At 33.3% G+C, this 17,521-nt stretch overlaps 2 protein-coding genes and 1 long non-coding RNA gene across 7 annotated transcripts in view; 1 reads left to right on the top strand and 2 right to left on the bottom strand.

Moving 5' to 3' along the window:
• LOC106668724 overlaps positions 1 to 17,521 on the top strand; it is a 45,004-nt gene that overhangs the window by 13,241 nt on the left and 14,242 nt on the right. For all 3 annotated transcript variants that reach the window (XR_001340797.2, XR_002909846.1, XR_001340798.2), the window contains exon 2: positions 1,279 to 1,428. This is a non-coding gene — a long non-coding RNA (uncharacterized LOC106668724). The remainder of the gene's footprint in view (positions 1 to 1,278; positions 1,429 to 17,521) is intronic.
• Positions 440 to 9,599, bottom strand: LOC106668720 (long-chain fatty acid transport protein 4-like). The gene is made up of 11 exons (XM_014397698.2): positions 9,145 to 9,599; positions 8,930 to 9,080; positions 6,379 to 6,616; positions 5,852 to 6,059; positions 3,674 to 3,875; positions 3,421 to 3,613; positions 3,216 to 3,362; positions 2,359 to 2,496; positions 1,059 to 1,125; positions 904 to 994; positions 440 to 849 (listed from the first exon to the last, which is right to left on the bottom strand). Exons 1-11 carry the CDS (start codon positions 9,300 to 9,302, stop codon positions 544 to 546), a joined length of 1,899 nt encoding a protein of 632 aa, XP_014253184.1. The 5' UTR covers positions 9,303 to 9,599; the 3' UTR covers positions 440 to 543.
• The window catches only part of LOC106668717 (long-chain fatty acid transport protein 4-like), a 55,520-nt gene continuing 50,392 nt past the window's right edge, over positions 12,394 to 17,521 (bottom strand). For all 3 annotated transcript variants that reach the window (XM_014397692.2, XM_014397695.1, XM_014397694.2), the window contains 11 exons: positions 16,581 to 16,731; positions 16,275 to 16,512; positions 15,976 to 16,207; positions 15,718 to 15,919; positions 15,395 to 15,587; positions 14,994 to 15,137; positions 13,171 to 13,308; positions 13,033 to 13,099; positions 12,859 to 12,949; positions 12,643 to 12,796; positions 12,394 to 12,550 (listed from right to left, as the gene is read on the bottom strand). In XM_014397692.2, coding sequence (XP_014253178.1) covers positions 12,396 to 12,550; positions 12,643 to 12,796; positions 12,859 to 12,949; positions 13,033 to 13,099; positions 13,171 to 13,308; positions 14,994 to 15,137; positions 15,395 to 15,587; positions 15,718 to 15,919; positions 15,976 to 16,207; positions 16,275 to 16,512; positions 16,581 to 16,731 — 1,765 coding nt within the window. In that variant the 3' untranslated portion in view covers positions 12,394 to 12,395. The remainder of the gene's footprint in view (positions 12,551 to 12,642; positions 12,797 to 12,858; positions 12,950 to 13,032; positions 13,100 to 13,170; positions 13,309 to 14,993; positions 15,138 to 15,394; positions 15,588 to 15,717; positions 15,920 to 15,975; positions 16,208 to 16,274; positions 16,513 to 16,580; positions 16,732 to 17,521) is intronic.

Here is a 17,521-nt window from a genome sequence, read left to right as displayed (position 1 = left end):
AATTAGTTTAAAGAGTCTTAAACCTACAAGTAATATGCTATTTTTTCACCACAAAATTAATATTTAATGAAGGATATCAAAAATGGAAAGAAAAGTTATAAAATACAAGCTGATGTCATGGTTTCAAACTTTGGCAGAAATAGGAATGCAGTCTCAACAAGAATTACATTCTTGTTTTTTCTCTTGTCATAAAAACACCAACACTTTAACACAATTAGTGTACACTAACACTAATTAAATAACCAGTCTCATAATATTAAAAATGAAATGAGACGCCCAACCTATATTGCTGCTACCAACTTTTAAAATTGTCGCAGATGAAAATTTACCTATATAAATCATATATAATTCATAGACAATAGATAAACAGAGGTAGAGGCTAATGCAAATCAATAAAAATAACCCCCATGAATTTGATTGATCGTAATTATTAATCAAGTTTAAATTTGAATAATACCCTTGTATTGATTTTTTGGGGCAGGTAACAATATGCCTCCTTTGATTAAAAATTAAAAAATATAATAATTTGCACATATTTCCCGTTTATATTTTTATGTCACCATTGATGATTGAGGTGTAAAGTGTTTTTGTAAGGGGGACGAAAGTTGGGCCTTGCCTGAAATACAACTTGTCCTTGATGATGTCTGGATCGAAACCATCCTTTTGGAGCAGTACCTTCTTCATCTTATAAGTGCCTGTCATTTCCATGCTTGGAAGGACTCTAAGGAAAATCGGTCTTGCAGCTATCGGCAATGAGTTGTCCACACCGTTGGTAAACATTTGCAAGTCAAGCAGATTGTTAGGATCGACGACCGCAGCCATTCCTGCCTTGCCTTCCAAGTCTCCTATCTGATTTTTAGACAAATGTAGTAGATAATTTATCATATAATTAATTGAGTATACCTTTACACCGTAGACTGAGCAATCCCTCAGTCCTGCAACTGAACTGATAACCGCTTCAACTTCACTGGTGGCTATGTTCTCCCCTTTCCACCTTTACAACCGATAAAATATGTATTACTATCGAATGACATCAGTTACCATTTTTAGTTTTTTACCTATAAGTATCTCCAGTACGATCTTTGAAATAAATGTAGCCAAATTCATCCATCAACATAAGATCACCTGAGGAAAAAAATTTCAAAACACGTGACAAAAGATGGAGCAAGATAAAAATAGTAGTGTTTGTTTTCTTTATTAGTTTTTGTATTTTTTATTTCTAACACTGATGCTTTTTCTCGGTCAAATTGCAATACTTCCATTTTAAATTTGTTTCAGAGGAAAAGTGTAAGCCTGCAGTCAGGATTGGGATTTCGTCTGCCTTTTTTGCCAGTTTGCCAGAACCTATATGTCACATTTACTTTTACGGGTCACAAAAATTTTAAGGCCAAGCATCCTTATTACAGCCATTGTGGTACCAAAATAATAGTAAGTTTTGTTTAAAGTAAGGAAATTAGATCAATTTTTCAATAAACTTTGTTATTAAAAAAATATTTTTTTTATGTGATTAGTGACCGTTAATCAATAATTATTCAGAAATCGTGAGATGTAGTCTGGTGTGATGTAGGTTTCAAAAAAAAAAAAAAAACATTTTCTTTATCGTGCCAACGTTTCGATCTTTATTGAGATCATCTTCAGGGCCTGGGATTTATTTACAAACATTGTTTACATTTAATAAATACTTTTAGGATGAGGAAAAGTGTGTATCCTAAATGTATTTGTTAAATGTAAAGAAATACTTTGATTGAATATAAAAAATATATTTTGCATTGTATAAATTCACTTTTCCACATCCTAAATGTATTTGTTAAATGTAAACAATGTTTGTAAATCCCAGGCCCTGAAGATGATCTTAATAAAGATCGAAACGTTGGCACGATAAAGAAAATGTTTTTTTTTTTTTTTTTTGAAACCTACATCACACTAGACTACATCTCACGATTTCATAATTTTTTTTTATGTTAAAATATTAAAAAATATTCTGTACTATAAAATGTCAACAATTATAATCTGTAATTTGTTCATTTCTGATTATTTTAGTCTGTCTGCTGTGCTTTGGATTCTTGCCAGCTTAAGTTGAGCATCACAAGAAAGTTAAATGACAAAAATTTTCTGACAGATCAAAACAGTTGAAATAGGCAGACCAAAATGATCGGAAATGACTAAATTCATCCCCGAGAGGAACTCTCATAATTAGAATCTTATACTTTGATCATTTGCTATCATCCAAGATAGTGAAATATATCTGACATACCAAAGCAACAATGATAAATAGATTGGAAATGGAACTACTAACGCACATACTTCCACAAAATAGCTCACAATGTAATTATAGGTGTATCTAAAATGTTTACTCACCAGATACAAACACAGAATCGCCTTTAGAGAAAACATCCCTCCAAACTTTCTTTTTTGAATCTGCTTGGTTAACATAACCATGATACTGTCTTGAAGGATCGTTATTTTTGATCAGTCCAACAAACATTCCTGTCTCATCTGTAAAATGGATACTTTTTTAAGTCATCATGTTAATATAATAATAATTAGAGTGCATCATTTAAAACAGATATAGAGGAGAACATGATTAAAAGAAAGTGGCAGCATCAGTTGGCCAGAGAAGCAGAGAAAAGGTCTCGTGTATCAAAGGTCCTGACTCAGAGGTCCTGACTCGTAGAAAAAGGGTAATCCTCACCCGATTAAAATAGGTCAAAGTTGAAACACACTCTTACTTTTGGGCCAAAGCCAGCACATGTGTCCATCTTGCAAAGAAAGGTTGTTCGATGTGTCCCACCTAATTGAAGGGTGCAATTTCTTGGTTCCATAAGGGAGCATGTACGAATTCCATCTGATATGAGAATTGTGTTTGAGCACATTAGCGAGTATTTAAGTCCTCTTTCCGATTTTTCGAGGAAACAGGGTTGTTGCATATAGTACTAATAGTTTTATGTGCCTAGCGTGTGTTGAGAGTGAATGTATTCATTGGCAAGAATGTGAGAGGGCCAATTGTTAAATAGTGAGTATACATCGACCTCGATTAGACCAGGAGACAGACATGTCATTCTGGAACGACATCCAACTAAATCTCTTGACATCGTAAAATAATGACTGACCTTGTATGTACTTCATATTTTTATTACTAAGAGATTTATTGTGACATTCATAAATCGGACATTTTCAAAAGCAAACGATAATATAAATGAAAAATAAATAAATACCTTTATCACATCTTTTGCATAGTCCATCACAATCTCTTATTGGCTCTTCAGTCTCCATATCGATTTTTACTATAGCAACAGGAATAAGAGAGTTTGGCAAAAATTGTGGAACAGAGCCAACAGCACCAACTGTATTATCTATATTAGCTAAAAACAGAAAAACAAGTTTTAAAAAATACAACCATTATCTGCTAAATAAGCATACCTATATTAACATTTCCTTCAGTAGATCCATAAACTTCAGTAATTTGAGGAATTCTAAAACGTTCGACAAACGCAGACCAGATAGCAGGCCTCAACCCGTTTCCTATCATAAATTTCAAGTTATGCATTGTATCCTCTGGCTTGGGCGGGGTAGCAAGCATATAGCGACACATTTCACCGATATACTGTCCAATCTATAAAGTGAGAAAAATTGTAAATGACAAACCTACTCTTTAAATAAACGTGTAACTTACGGTGCACTTATATTTTATACAGTCCGAGATGTAAGCAGAGGCAGAAAACTTCACTCTAAGCACTGTTGTGAGCCCTTCTAAAAGAGCCGGTCCTACACCTAAAGCTCCTCCGGCAGTATGGTATAACGGTAAAGGGTTATAGATAATATCCGATCGTTCAGCATTGAGCAGACACATAGTTGCCATTGTTCCTAATATATACCTGAATTTATAGGTTAATAGTTTTTTAATAAAAGTCAACATTATTGTAAAAATTTAAAAGCTCAACAAAATACTTGGAAAATTCTTTTTTATATATTCGATTATTTGACATGACAATAGCTAATTATTGAGATTTAGCAACTGTGTGAAATAGATTTACAAAATCTCACACAATATTCCTCAACAACATTCCTAACCCTAATACGAACTGCTATTGGGTTCTATCCTGGAACCAACATGCCCAAATAAAAAGGTAGGAACTAAATACTCTTTGCACTACTCTATAAACTACTTGATGCAAATCTAACATCTAGGGGCAGTGGGGGCCGAGTGGTTCGGGCGTCTGTCTCATATTTGCCACACTACTGTTTCTGGGTTCAAATCCCGGCAAAGCCCATAGTTTTTTTAATGGATTTTAGTATGAAAAATGTATTGTAAAGTGGTTTGACCCCTCATCCACAATAACCAACGAGTAGTTTAACCTATATGACAAGAATTGCGTTACTACTGAAAATGATTTGGTCATATGGACTGGAATAATGGGGGGCAAGCTGAACCTACCAATTCCAATGAATTCAGTCCTTCCAATCCAAAGTCATCAGAAATTATAATTGACCCTCCAAAATGACCTCAACATACCCTTTGTAAATAAATGAATTTCCATCAATTTTTTTAAGTTCCACAAAACACTCTCCACCCTAATCCATAACCCAACAACTTTATAATCCCATCAGACAACTAAAGTGGAGATGGCCCTGGGACCTCCTTTCCAAGGATTAGCTCCGGAGTAAAGTTGGGAGAACTACAATGATTACCAACGCACCTTAACTACGTATTGTATTACAACATATTGTAAATATGTATGATAAAATACATAAAATATATTATTTTATATAGATGGAAAGGAACCTTTTATTAAAATATTTAAAAAAAAGTTCTAAAATAAATGCACAAAATAATAAATGAAAATAATTTTTTATTATTAATTAAAAATAAGTCATTTGGATTAATTCAGGTAAACAGCTGATACCTCAACTATTATCAAGGCATAAAAACCAGGTTCAGTTCAATCATAAAGAAAGTAAAAAAACTGTTTATAACATAGGGAGTATTATGTTATAACATAAACCATTTTATTTATTTAATGGCCATATGGTTTTTCATGTTACCCAGAGAAAGCTTGAAGATTGATTTATACTTTTTTTTGGAAGAGGAGCTTGAAAAAAAAAAAAAGGCCAGGAGCGGCAATGAGAATCGTACACATGACCACGGGGTCTATGAGCCCATCTCATACTAACAACTCGGCTACCGCAGTTCCCAAAGATAAACTTTATAATACTTGACATTTAACAAATTTTCATCAATTGACGGGGGTATTTATTGAACTTCACAATCTCTTTCTTCATTTGCTTATATTTAGTTCAGGATTAATAATGGAATACCTTTTCAACATTTTAAATTAATAAAAGGAGGGATTTCAATTAAAATATTTTAACACTGGAGACATTTAAAAAATAAATTAATACACTAGACAGTAACACTGTTAATATAATTTTTATATCTATAATTAAAAGATCCTATACAATAGGTTTAGTCTAAACTTTGTTTTGAAATGTCAAGGTTGAGGGGTCAGAAAATGTCAATTAATGCACGGGGAATCAAAACTGTGCCCAGTTTGGTCCTCTCTGTGAGAATGGCATTAAAACTGCCTTTTTAAAGCTTGACAAAAAAAAAGTCTTTGCCTAGTTTGTTCTAAACATATTTTGCAAAGTCCATTTATAGCCATTGAAAATATTTGGTCATTTGTTGCCTCGAGTGAACTTGGAGTTTTGATGAATTGCTTAAATATTACTCTTTCGAGTTAGATTAATTGTCCTGAGAGTTAAACTATACAATTTATAGTAAAATCTTTAGAAGTTTTGTCATTTATTTTCCAAATATTTCCGAGCCTTCTTTTTTAATATTACATCTATTTACCTAGAATGAGGGAGAATTGCAGCCTTAGGCATGCCAGTCGTACCAGATGTGTATATGTAAAGCAATTTATCCGTGTACATTATATCTTTTTTTTCTAACAGTTCGTTAGAAGTCTCTGCCATCAATTTCTCTAAGTTGATGACTTTGCTCGAAGTAGGATTACCGTTAGACTGATACAACTTCAGGTCGTTACAAGACTCAAGGACAACTGCAACAATTAATTCGATGCTTTTTCATTCCTTTTGAAAAGATTTATTTTATTAGCATTAAGCAGAGTTAGTAGCATTTTTTTTAAACTCAATGATTTTGTTTACTCTCATATTTTAGCGTTGATTGAAAAAGGATCAGGGATGAAGCCCTCATCTCCAATCCTTTTTCGATCAACGTTAGAATTTGAGAAGGCTGATCACAAAATAACTACATGTCCTAATCTAATCTATTAGGAATTGCATTTCAATTTGAACATATTGGGATGTTGAGTTAAAAAATATTTTTAAATATAAGCAAAAGAGTAAATAGCACCTCACCTTCAAAAAACTCATCAGCAAAAATTATTGCCTTGCAGGAAGCAGTGTTGACACAGTGTTTTAAAGAGGGCCCTTTTAAGTTTGTATTAATAAGGGCTGTTATGACACCAATTTTTGCCAGCCCAAGCCAAATGCTCACATATGCAGGGCTATTTTGCATCATTAGTGCAACAACGTCTTTCTTGGCAAACCCAGCTTTATGAAAAATGTTAGCTATTTTGTTGCTATATTGATCGACCTGAAACATATATTAAAATATGTGTTTACTTCCAAAACTGTGCAAGCAGTTTTATTATAATAACAAGATATTCTCACAAATATTCTCACTTTTGAAATAAGTAGTATGGCATCTAATAATTTCTCAAATTAGATTAAAGCTTCAAAAGTTTCCCCTTATTTTATACAGTAATTGACAACAAAATGAAAATAGATAAAAACATGTTGAAATTAAAAATTAAATTATAAAACTTCAATTTTCTTATATCAACAACAATATAATAAAAATTGGTACTAGGTACCCTAGAGGAATTCCTATTTTAGGGCTACCTGCCTTAATTTGATTAAAGAATGAATAAAAACAAGACTTGGGTAATCAAGAGAACTTAGTTAAATTAAATGTGGAGTTGTGCCTAATTGAACTATTGCATGTAGAGAATTGAGAGAACTATTGGTTGCTTGTAGAGCTATTGTTTAATTTGTTTTGAATTTTTCTTAAAATTAGAATAATAGTTGGACTGTTGACTGGACACTGCAGACTCCAGAGGCATATGCATAGACTTGGAGTGGTAGAAACAAGCCTGTGCAGCCCCCCCCCCATATTTCCCGGAAGAGGAAACAGTGAAACACACAACTATTGATGCGAAGGCCTATGTGGGCTGATTCCTAATCCTGGAAGAGGAAAAGCCAGGGCCTGGAGGATACACACGGGAGCCCTTGAAAAAGCTTTGGGGTCTGGTAAAAAGACTTAAAAGACTTATTAAAAAAAGGTGGAGATGCACAATAGACCAATACAAGTCGTAAAAAGGTTGGCTACTATATAAACCAATTCAATTGTATCTTCTTCTTAAGACTGATTCCTGATATTTTATTACTCGCCCTCCACCAAAGGGCTTTAAGTCTTAAATATATATCAGCTAAAGATGTAGCATCTTGGCACACTTTCTTGTAATCCTCTCCGTGGAGGGTAGAGGACGGTTTAAAGGTTGTTTAGAGGGTGATTAGTCAACAGTTTGGAGGCAAGTGAAACAATGGATAGGCAGGTCAAACCAAGATTAAATAGAGTAGGCAGTTTTGCTACTTCAGTTTTCTGGTGATACATTTTTTTTCTCACAACATGTGTTCTTACGAGGATTCGCTGTCGATGTCCATCACAGTAACCGTACATAACCATATGTGCCATCTTGCAGTACTAGACACCACATTATACAAATGGTGGAAGGACATCCTCCCAGGGTGTTCCAGGGTTTGATCTCTTACTTCCACGTGGCCTGGGTGTGTTAATCTATTTTTCATATTGTACCCTCATAGGGAAAAGGTTGTTGGACACTTGAGAGGACCAAGTGATGACCTTTACAAGATTCAAACTGCTAAAAAGACTGCTTGACAAATTATTATAACAAAATTAACATTATACCAATATTAACCAATATTATACATTATTATACCAATATTAACAAAAAAATATTATAAACTATCCTGCTAGCCCAACTATGGACATAAGGACTAGAATTATACGGAACCACTAAGAGTATCCATCTTAACAGACTGCAATCATTCCAAAATTCTTCAAACAGTAGTTGATGCTCCCCTCTAAAAGTCTCTAATGTAAAAATTCATTTGTATCTGACCTTCCCAAATTCTATTACTTTTCATTGTAAGTAACTCCAATTAATTATTGTTTTTATCTAAGGTTTTTGGCTGAGATGAAAAATTGGGGTCACAAGCGGGATTCGAACCCATGACCTTTGGCTTAAGTCAAACAGTTGTAGGTAGAGATGGGGAGTTGGTGTCCGAGTGGATCGAAGTCACGATAGCCCAAGTGGTTTAGAGCAGCGGCGTATTGAGCTGAAGGTTGTGGGTTCGAATCCTGCACATGACACTAATTTTTCTTCTCAACCAAAAACCTTAGATAAAAAGAATAATTAATATGGTCAATTATGACCTCTGAGCAAATAGGGATTAGTTGTAAATAAGACGTTAGCCATGTTACAATTTAATTGCCTAACTTCGGCAAGCGATCTCCACTCTGTTGGATGCTTACTGGATGGTCGCTGTTCATGCATATGTACTTTGTGTGCAAGTTCACAAATATACTCATTGTTTGAACATTTTTAAAGTGAAGTTGTAAATGATTATATTAATTTTTTTAAAGGATTGTTTAAACGCAAATATAGAACATACAGATCTAAATGGAGGAGGAAAAAAATGTTTGGCTTAGAGTTACAAGGCGTTTAGTGCACTTGTTACCCACAGAGTTTTGGTGCAGATTCAATATTTAGACGGGGTATCGGTCGACTGGTCATGCAACGGCAGACGACCGGAGGAGACTTACATCTTTATAGGTCCATACTTCATCTCCTAGGACGTAAATCGGCCTGTCCGGATTTTTGAGTACGTTCTCTTGGAAGACGGAGACGACGGTCTTGTTGTCCTTTTCGTAACTCTTCGTATTCGAGACAAGCCTCCGCATCCTGTAGAGGAACCTGGGAAAGGAAGGAAAGTCTTAAGAATATGAACGCCTCCGGCCGGCGGTGGAGCCGTTTTTACCTCACGTCCCTCGGGAAAGTCTTGACAATCACATAGACTCGCCTCCACTTCCAGAGTAGTACGATCGGGATCGCCGCCAGCAAAAAGTTCTTGACGCCCATCGCGTAGGCGACCCCGACCAAAATCGGCAAAGGGAGGCCGACGGAGAGAAAGCTCATTTTTTCTCCGACCGCTCGACGTCTCACGGGTCGCGGATTAACAAATAAGACCGATTATTGGTTTCGCCCGGTTACCCTTTTGGACGACGGCATGACCTTTTCCTCGTCTCTTTCTCTTTTATTTTCCACTCAATTTTGCCGGCCCTAAAACATGACCATTTATCGAATTTTGCTCCCCGGTAATTGCAAAAAAATGGTTCGAAAGAAAATCGTGGCTTTGTTTTTTTGTTTTTTATTTTATTAATGGAACATAGGACTGGAGTTAACCTTCTGAAATTGTTTATACTCAATAACCCAATACACGGCCATCTATGGCTCGAGAACCGTAGGAAGAAAAGCTCCCGCTCATAATTCAGAAAAAACAGAAATTTAAAAGTATTTGTAAATAATGTTTTTAGTGTGTTCCAGGTCAATTTATTCTCGTAAAATTCACTGAAATCACGGTTTCCTAACATTTTACCCATTCCAACCACGCGTTTCCATCTTTCCAATATCAACTTCCTTACATATGAATGTTTCATTATTCTGCGTTATTCAAGATTTTTTTTTATTTTCTTGCCTATTTTAAGAATTTTGACGGTCAATTGTATTATTTTGGAATTTTTTTATGTTTATGTATATCATTGTTAAGTTTTACTGTAACATATAAGATACACATATATTTTGGCAGTTATTTTAAAAAAGCAACTATGCTTAAATAGTGTATTTCAAGTACAAGGTCATATCAGCCCATGGGGTGACGGCGTTTTTGAAACAAATCCCATTTGTAGGCTGGATTTATAAATGGAGGAATATGTTGTTCAATCTTTATTAAAAGATAGTTCCTGTTCATAGTTAGTTGTTATCAACGATCCAGATTTCAAGCTAACAGTTCAGGTTGAAGTCATTTACAATCAGAAAAAGAATTCCTCCAACTAATTAATTCTTTACACCGTTATATAAATTTTACACTGCAAATTAAAACAGATGATTGTTTAAACCCTTTAGACTTAAAACTGTGCATATTAAATAACCTAATTGAAATAGACGACTAATTGAAATAATAACTACAGACACTATGATACCAAGATGCTGGTTTCATTTCTCTCATAGACTGTATTGTTCAAACTTTAATTAACACGTGCTAAATATACCAAAGAATTACAAACTATTAAAAACCTTAGCTAAAAACAATGCATATCAAGAAATATTTACTGATAGGGTGCTATCAAAAGAAAAAAAATTATTAATGTGTGGTAGTGACCGTTAATTAAAGATTATTTGGAGATTGTTAGATGGTGTGGCGTAAGTTTAGAAAAACATTTTCTTTATCATGCCAATGTTTCAATCTTTATTAAGATCATATTCAGGGCCTGGGATTTATAAACATTGTTTAAATTATACAATTACACGTAAGTTGTAGAAATTGAATCTAAAGTTTCTATCATTGTGTAAATTCATTTTTTCCACATCTTACATGTAAAAGTGTTTGTATATTTTAAACAAATTTACAAATTTCAGGCCTGAAGATGATCTTTAAGTGTTTGTGTGTCAATAATGAACATCTACACAGAAAACAAACACTGAGCCCTGAAGATTATCTCAAATAAAGATCGAAACGTTGGCACGATAAAGAAAATGTTTTTCTAAACCTACATCACACCAGACTGCATCTCACGGTCTCCAAATAATCACTAACTAACAGCCACTAAACACCACACTAATTTATAATTCATTTTTTACAGTATTTATTAATATAATATATATTTGTGTTATAATTCTCACTTTTCGCATGTTCAAAATTGAGCGGCATTAAAAACCATCTTCTCATTGGAAGGTCGCATTGGCGGGGGTATCGGCGGGTTCACTTTTGCAATTCATGTCGAGAGGCGTGGTTGTCCTCCAACCTGATGATGAGCTAAGGGCTCGAAATCCGGATCGTTGGAAAACAACTTACTGTGAGTAGGAACTATTTTTTTAAAAAGATTACAAAGATGGTCAACTGCTGTTTACGCCACAGAAAATCTTGATCGATGAAATGATAATATGATGATAAATAATGACTTATAAAATAATCAAATTAAGTAATTTAAATTTAATTAATTTTATCATTAATTTACTAATCTAATATTAAGGGTACATTTTAATTAATAAAAATAAATTTATAAAAAATAATAATTAAANGGGTGACGGTGGGAATCGAACCCACGACCGCGGCGTGAGAGTCTCTCATGCTAACCACTCGGCTACCGCGGTCCCCATATAATATTTAATTGTGTTATAATTCCCACTTTTTGCATGTTGATAATTGAACAGCATTAAAAACCAGCTTCTCATTGAAACGTCGTGTTGGTTCATTCTTACAATTCGTGTCAAAAGACGTGGTTGTAAATTCCTTCAACCTGATGATGAAATCCGGATATTTGAAAACAACTAGCTGTAAGTAGGAACTTCTTTTTTAAAAAGATTGGGACCTTTACTCTACGGTGATGACCGCCGTGTCAACGCATAAAACTTTGTGGCCACTGATGCCCCTCAATCCCTTAGTTTAAATTATTCATTCAACCAATATACTAACATTCATTAAGGTGAAACAAAAATATAAAAAAGGTAAGAAATTCAACAGTTTCTAAAAATATATATTTTTTAATAAAATAATAAAAATATTTAAAGTGTCAAAGCACCTCTGTTACCTATTAAATTATTTACATTTCAAAAATAAGTACAATCACAAATATATATCTCAAACAATTTAAAAAATTGTAACCTTTATTTAAAATGTAAAACATATATGTAAAAAGTCTTAACCTATAAAACTATAAAATATAATCGAGGGATGGAACTATACATACATATTATCTTACTTTACAATCACAAAGTTTATCCTCATTTGTACATTCTTAAGTACTGTAAAAAACTAAATTGTCTTATTTGATCAATGATAATACACGTAAACAAGATCTCTAAAACTTAACATCGATGATAATGTACATTACAATTCAGAACGATTCAGAAGAAAATCAGGACCAAACCGTATAGTCTTTAACAATACATAATTTTTGTATAAATAATAAAGAATGTCAAATACTTTAGTATAACCAGATGGTACTCGTTTCACATACGGATCTTTCCCTTTTCGATGTTTTCATACACTTCACTTGTAAGAGGTTCGTAATAACTGCTTGACCCCAAGTAGTAAAGTTTGTCGCTGATGACATTAGGGTCGAAGCCCTCTTTCTGCAAGTCCAACTTTTTCATTTTGTAAGTGCCTAAAGGAAAAATGAATAATTTTCAATAAATCACATTTAGCTCTAGCTAGCAACAAATAGTTTGTAAAATATGAAAATGAAACGAGACTCACCAGTCATTTCAACTTCTCCGAGTATCCTTATAAAAATTGGTCTAGCGTAAGCAGGCAAAGCTTTTTTGATACCGTCTGCAAGTTTGTTCATATTAAGAGTGTGGTCCTTATCTACAATCGCTGCCATTCCTGCTCTTCCCTCACTTCCAGGAATCTAGCAATTATAGTTTTAAGTTAGCAAAAAATGTATTATTTTCATAAGCAAATTATATATACCTCGACTCCATACACAACACAGTCTTTAAAATCAGCGAGATTGCTAACAACACCTTCTACTTCAGAAGTAGATACATTTTCACCTTTCCACCTGTAATTTATTATAAATTTTTATAGAAGGATTTTTTTTTTTTTCAAATAGAATTTAATGTTAGATTTAAGTAGCAACTGTACCTAAATGTATCTCCAGTTCTATCTTTGAAATAAAGATAGCCAAATTCATCTGAAACTACTATGTCACCTGTAAAAAGATAAAATATCAAACGTTAATATTGTTCCCCTTTTTAGTTACTCCCAATGAGTTTTTCTCACCAGAAAGGAAAGCGGAATCCCCTTTGACGAAGACATCTTTGACAATCTTTTTCTCGGATTCTTTTTCATTGACATATCCTAAGTAAGCCCTAGCGGGATTAGACGGGATTATCTTCCCTATAAACACGCCTGGCTCACCTATAAACACCCAAAGTAAAATGTGATGTAAAACGTGTTTGTGGCTATTGATTTGTTGTACATTTAAACGTTAAATATTGGACGTGTGCATAAGTTTTGTTTTGTTTAAAAAAAGTTACTTTTCACTTTTTGTAAATTGCAAAAAGAAAAAACTATAATTACATATAATATTTATAATTTATAATAAATAAATATTAACACCATTAATTACACATAAATTTCAATGGGCATTTGTCACTCTATGCACGAGATCAAACTCTTATAGAAAGCAATGCTCCAAATGAATTTTGTCTGCTTCTGTGATTACAAGTCGCATTTTATTCTAGAATGACATTATCTTCCTTTCTTAACATTTTTTTTAAATAGGACTTTTCCCACCCTAGAGCTAAAGGTACATCTACACTTGCACTTTCATGTTTAATTTGCACTTCAACTTGTCTCTAATGCATGCAGCTAATTGTCCACATTAATTTAATCTTATTCTTTAGTCAACTTGCCTTCAGTAGAACTACATAATTTAACTTCAAAATCAAACTTAAAATTACTGGGTTGTTAACTTTATTAAAGTTACTGGATAGAAATGGATTCATCGGATGCCACTTTACTTGTGCAGCTTTTCTAGTCATTAAAAAATCAAAACAAAGGTGGAATAAGTGATGGTGTGTATGGATGAAAGAATATTTCAAATTTTGGCAATTATGAAAGAACTGGATGTGGATAAACGTGTCCTGTTTATAAAATGAACTTTTGCAAGCTTCTGGAGTTTGTTAAGTCACAAATTGAAAAGCATAATACACATTTCAGAGATGCTATCCCTGCTGATATTAACATAGTGACAACTCTCAGATATTTGGTACTGGTAATTTGTGCAGGTCTTTGATGTATTTATTCAAAACAATTTATTTCAGCAATGTTACCTGAAGTGCTAAAAGCTGTAATAAAAGTACTACATAATAATAAAATTTATTCATTTCATTTGGAATATGTAATAAACTCACATATTACAATTAACTTCAAATATATCTTATAATAAGAAACTATAGAAAAATACTATTCTTATTAAATAAATAAGGTTGAGAGTTATTTTTGAATTGTACAAACTAGTGTTTTGCAAATCAACCAGCCCTTTTGTCGAAATCAAACACTGTAGTAGTGGGAAATGAAGTCCCACTAGAGAAAATGGGAAATGAAGGAATGACCGCTAAATTATCTCTGTCAACGCTGTGATGGGGGCCTTGGTGAAGTAAATGGAGAAGTAGCAGATATGTTCATTTCCAACTCGTACAAGAAGTTGCTGATATAATTGTTTGACAGAAGCTTATTAATAATGGGTGATTTAAGCCTCACAGTAAAGTGCTTTTTTGATAATGTTCATTAAAAAGTAATGTTTGTTTTGTGGAAGATATGAAAGTGCAACGTTTAATGCACGAAAATTCACTAGCCCTGGAACTATGTTCGTCATGGGTTGCTCTAGTTGAATGGTGTTCAATTCATATACCACATGCGCTAATTCCTCATGCAAAAAAAGGTAGACATACCTTAACAGGGCTAGCAGGTAATAATGAACAAACTTGCATGCCACACCCTGCTATACAATATTACATTTAAATTTCATAACGAAAAATTGCTTCAAAGGTGAAAGCACGTTATACTGCTAATAAATTTATTAGAAGAGAAAAATTTACCTGGCTGACAAGGGATACAAAGTCCTTGAGCGTTTCTTACAGGCTCGCCAGTCAGTTGGTCGACTCTGATGATAGAAATCGGGTAGACTGATGGAATTATTCTAGACACAAATCCAATAGCTCCAACTGTATTATCAATATTTGCTGTAAATAAAAGGTTTAAGTTTTATTAGCAACACCAAAAAACATTGTTTTTAAAATATTAAAATATATATTTTTTAATTTTTTTTTAGAAATTGCTTGGCTTTACAAACATTATTTATTTATTATTTATTTATTTTTTTAAAGAAATTGTTTGGCTTGCCATGCTATTAGAATGCTTAAGCTACTATTTTATTAGTCAATGGCTTCAACAATCTACATCTGAATTTACATTATCAGTAAAGGTGTAAAAACCATACCAATATTGGCGTTTCCTTCAGTAGCTCCATAAAATTCAGCAACTCTAGGAATGTTGAACCTTTTGACAAATTCTTTCCAGATCTGTGGCCGCAAACCATTGCCAAAAATTATCCTGATCTTGTGTTGGGTATCAGTGGGTTTCGGAGATGTAGCAAGAAGATATCTGCACATTTCCCCAATGTATTGAGTCACCTATTATAAAAACAAAAACGACCCTTTTTATTCCAATATAAATCGGTTAATTTAATATATTTATAATTTGACTGTTTTGTGTAGCAAATGTTCAAGTAAAGTTTAAACAACAATGTAACTTTAGACTTACTGTGCAATTATATTTTACAATATCGGTAAAATATGATGATGCGGAGAATTTTTTTCTAATAACCACACATGCACCATACACAATAGCTTGTCCTACAGACATCGCACCTCCTGCTGTATGATAGAGAGGCAATGGAGTGTAAAACCTGTCACTTCGTTTAAACCAGACTTGGTAACTGATTGCTCCAGCCAAGAAGACATACCTGTCGGGTTAAAATCGTGTTAAAAAATTGTCAGGAAAGATCATTTAAAAACCTACCTCGCATGAGTGATAACAGCAGCTTTGGGCAGACCAGTTGTGCCTGAAGTGTAAATATAAAGCAGTCTATCGTGGAAGTTGATATCATCGAGATTCAATGGTGCTGAACTTGCTTCTTTCAACAATTTTGTCAACTGTCTCTCACCCATTTCACCTCTTGGCAGCCTCGGTTCACCGTATGAATAACTATACAATCTAACGCTGCTTAGATTTGATTGTATTTCTTTAACAACTAAAATTAATTTATTATAAATAAAAATAGGCTTGCAGGGCATAATTTTTTATAAGAAAAAAGTTACCATCGGAATATTCTTCTCCAAAAATAAATGCTTGACAGTTAGCTACATTGATAGAATGCAAAAGAGAATTTTGCTGTAGATTATTATTAATCAAAGCAGTTATTACTCCTATTTTGGAAAGTCCAAGCCAAATACAGACAAACTCTGGCCTGCTTTCAAGCATTAGACCGATAGTATCGCCTTTACGATACCCATGGCTTTTAAAAAGGTTTGCGATTTTGTTACTGTAGTCTTCTACCTGTAATACAATCATTATTATTATCACAATTATCAAATAAAAAACAATATTTTATAATTTACACTTACTTCTTTCAAAGTCCACTCCCTATCTTCAAAAATAAAACACACTTTGTTCGGGTTTTTAGCAACATTTTCTCTGAAGATTTCTCCAATACACATATTCCTTTTGGACAGTCTTCTGACACTCATCAGGAACAGCAGGTATCGTAAAAGGGCCCTAAATTATAATCAACATAAAATGGCATTAATTTTTTAAAAGTTTACATAAAAACGTCTTATTATTAAATTAAACATGACTGTTGGTAATTATATAATATTCATTGTGACCAGAAACCAATCAAGTGAATAACTTAACGACAAAAGTAGTTTTTAAAAAAGATTTTTTGAATAAGAGTTTGTAAAAAATGCAAGCTATTCTCATGGAATAATAACTGAGTAATGAAATGTGAACAAAATAGTTAAAAATTTTCCTTAATTATCTCTAACATTTAACAGAATAAATTTTTACGGCAATCATAAAAAATAATGCAGACGGCTTTTGTGATTGACAAAAAACGTTCATAACCTTAAGCTGTCCTTGTCACAGAAATTAATCCTACAAGACAATCAGCAACCAATTTTATATAATTTCCTTTTCCTTTTTACCTTGAATAGGTAATTTCTCATTTAATCTATGATAGTAACTTTCATGATGTATTGTGGTGTATATGCTAATCACTTTAGATTACTCATACAATTATCAGTTAAAACATACCCCGTTTGGGTACAGTTAAAACTACCCTTTGGGTATTGTGAACGAGGGGTCAATCCTCTTTACAATTATTTCACCATATGCTCAATTAAATGCCATGGTGTATGCCAAGGATTCAAACCCAGAATCACTACCACAGCAAGCACAAGTCACCTTAACCACTTGTTTCCCCTTCTTAAAAGTAATATATATATTTGTAGTATTGAGGGCTGAGAGATGGATGTCATCGGAGTTAAAACTGAGTCGATCAGTCAAT

Source organism: Cimex lectularius, unplaced genomic scaffold (genome assembly GCF_000648675.2).
Source record: "Cimex lectularius strain Harlan isolate CLEC.00 unplaced genomic scaffold, Clec_2.1 scaffold125, whole genome shotgun sequence".
Taxonomy (NCBI): domain Eukaryota; kingdom Metazoa; phylum Arthropoda; class Insecta; order Hemiptera; family Cimicidae; genus Cimex; species Cimex lectularius.
The sequence above is the reverse complement of the archived record's forward strand: the minus strand, read 5'-3'. Positions and strand labels throughout refer to the sequence as shown.

Bases quoted from the DNA above. Each gene is read 5' to 3' on its own strand.
- LOC106668720 (XM_014397698.2), bottom strand. From the start codon at position 9,302: ATGAGCTTTCTCTCCGTCGGCCTCCCTTTGCCGATTTTGGTCGGGGTC. The intron at 9,081-9,144 runs GTAAAAACGGCT...TTCCTTTCCCAG, and splicing joins ACTTTCCCGAGGGACGTGAG to GTTCCTCTACAGGATGCGGA. The intron at 3,614-3,673 runs GTAAGTTACACG...CTCACTTTATAG, and splicing joins GTATAAAATATAAGTGCACC to ATTGGACAGTATATCGGTGA.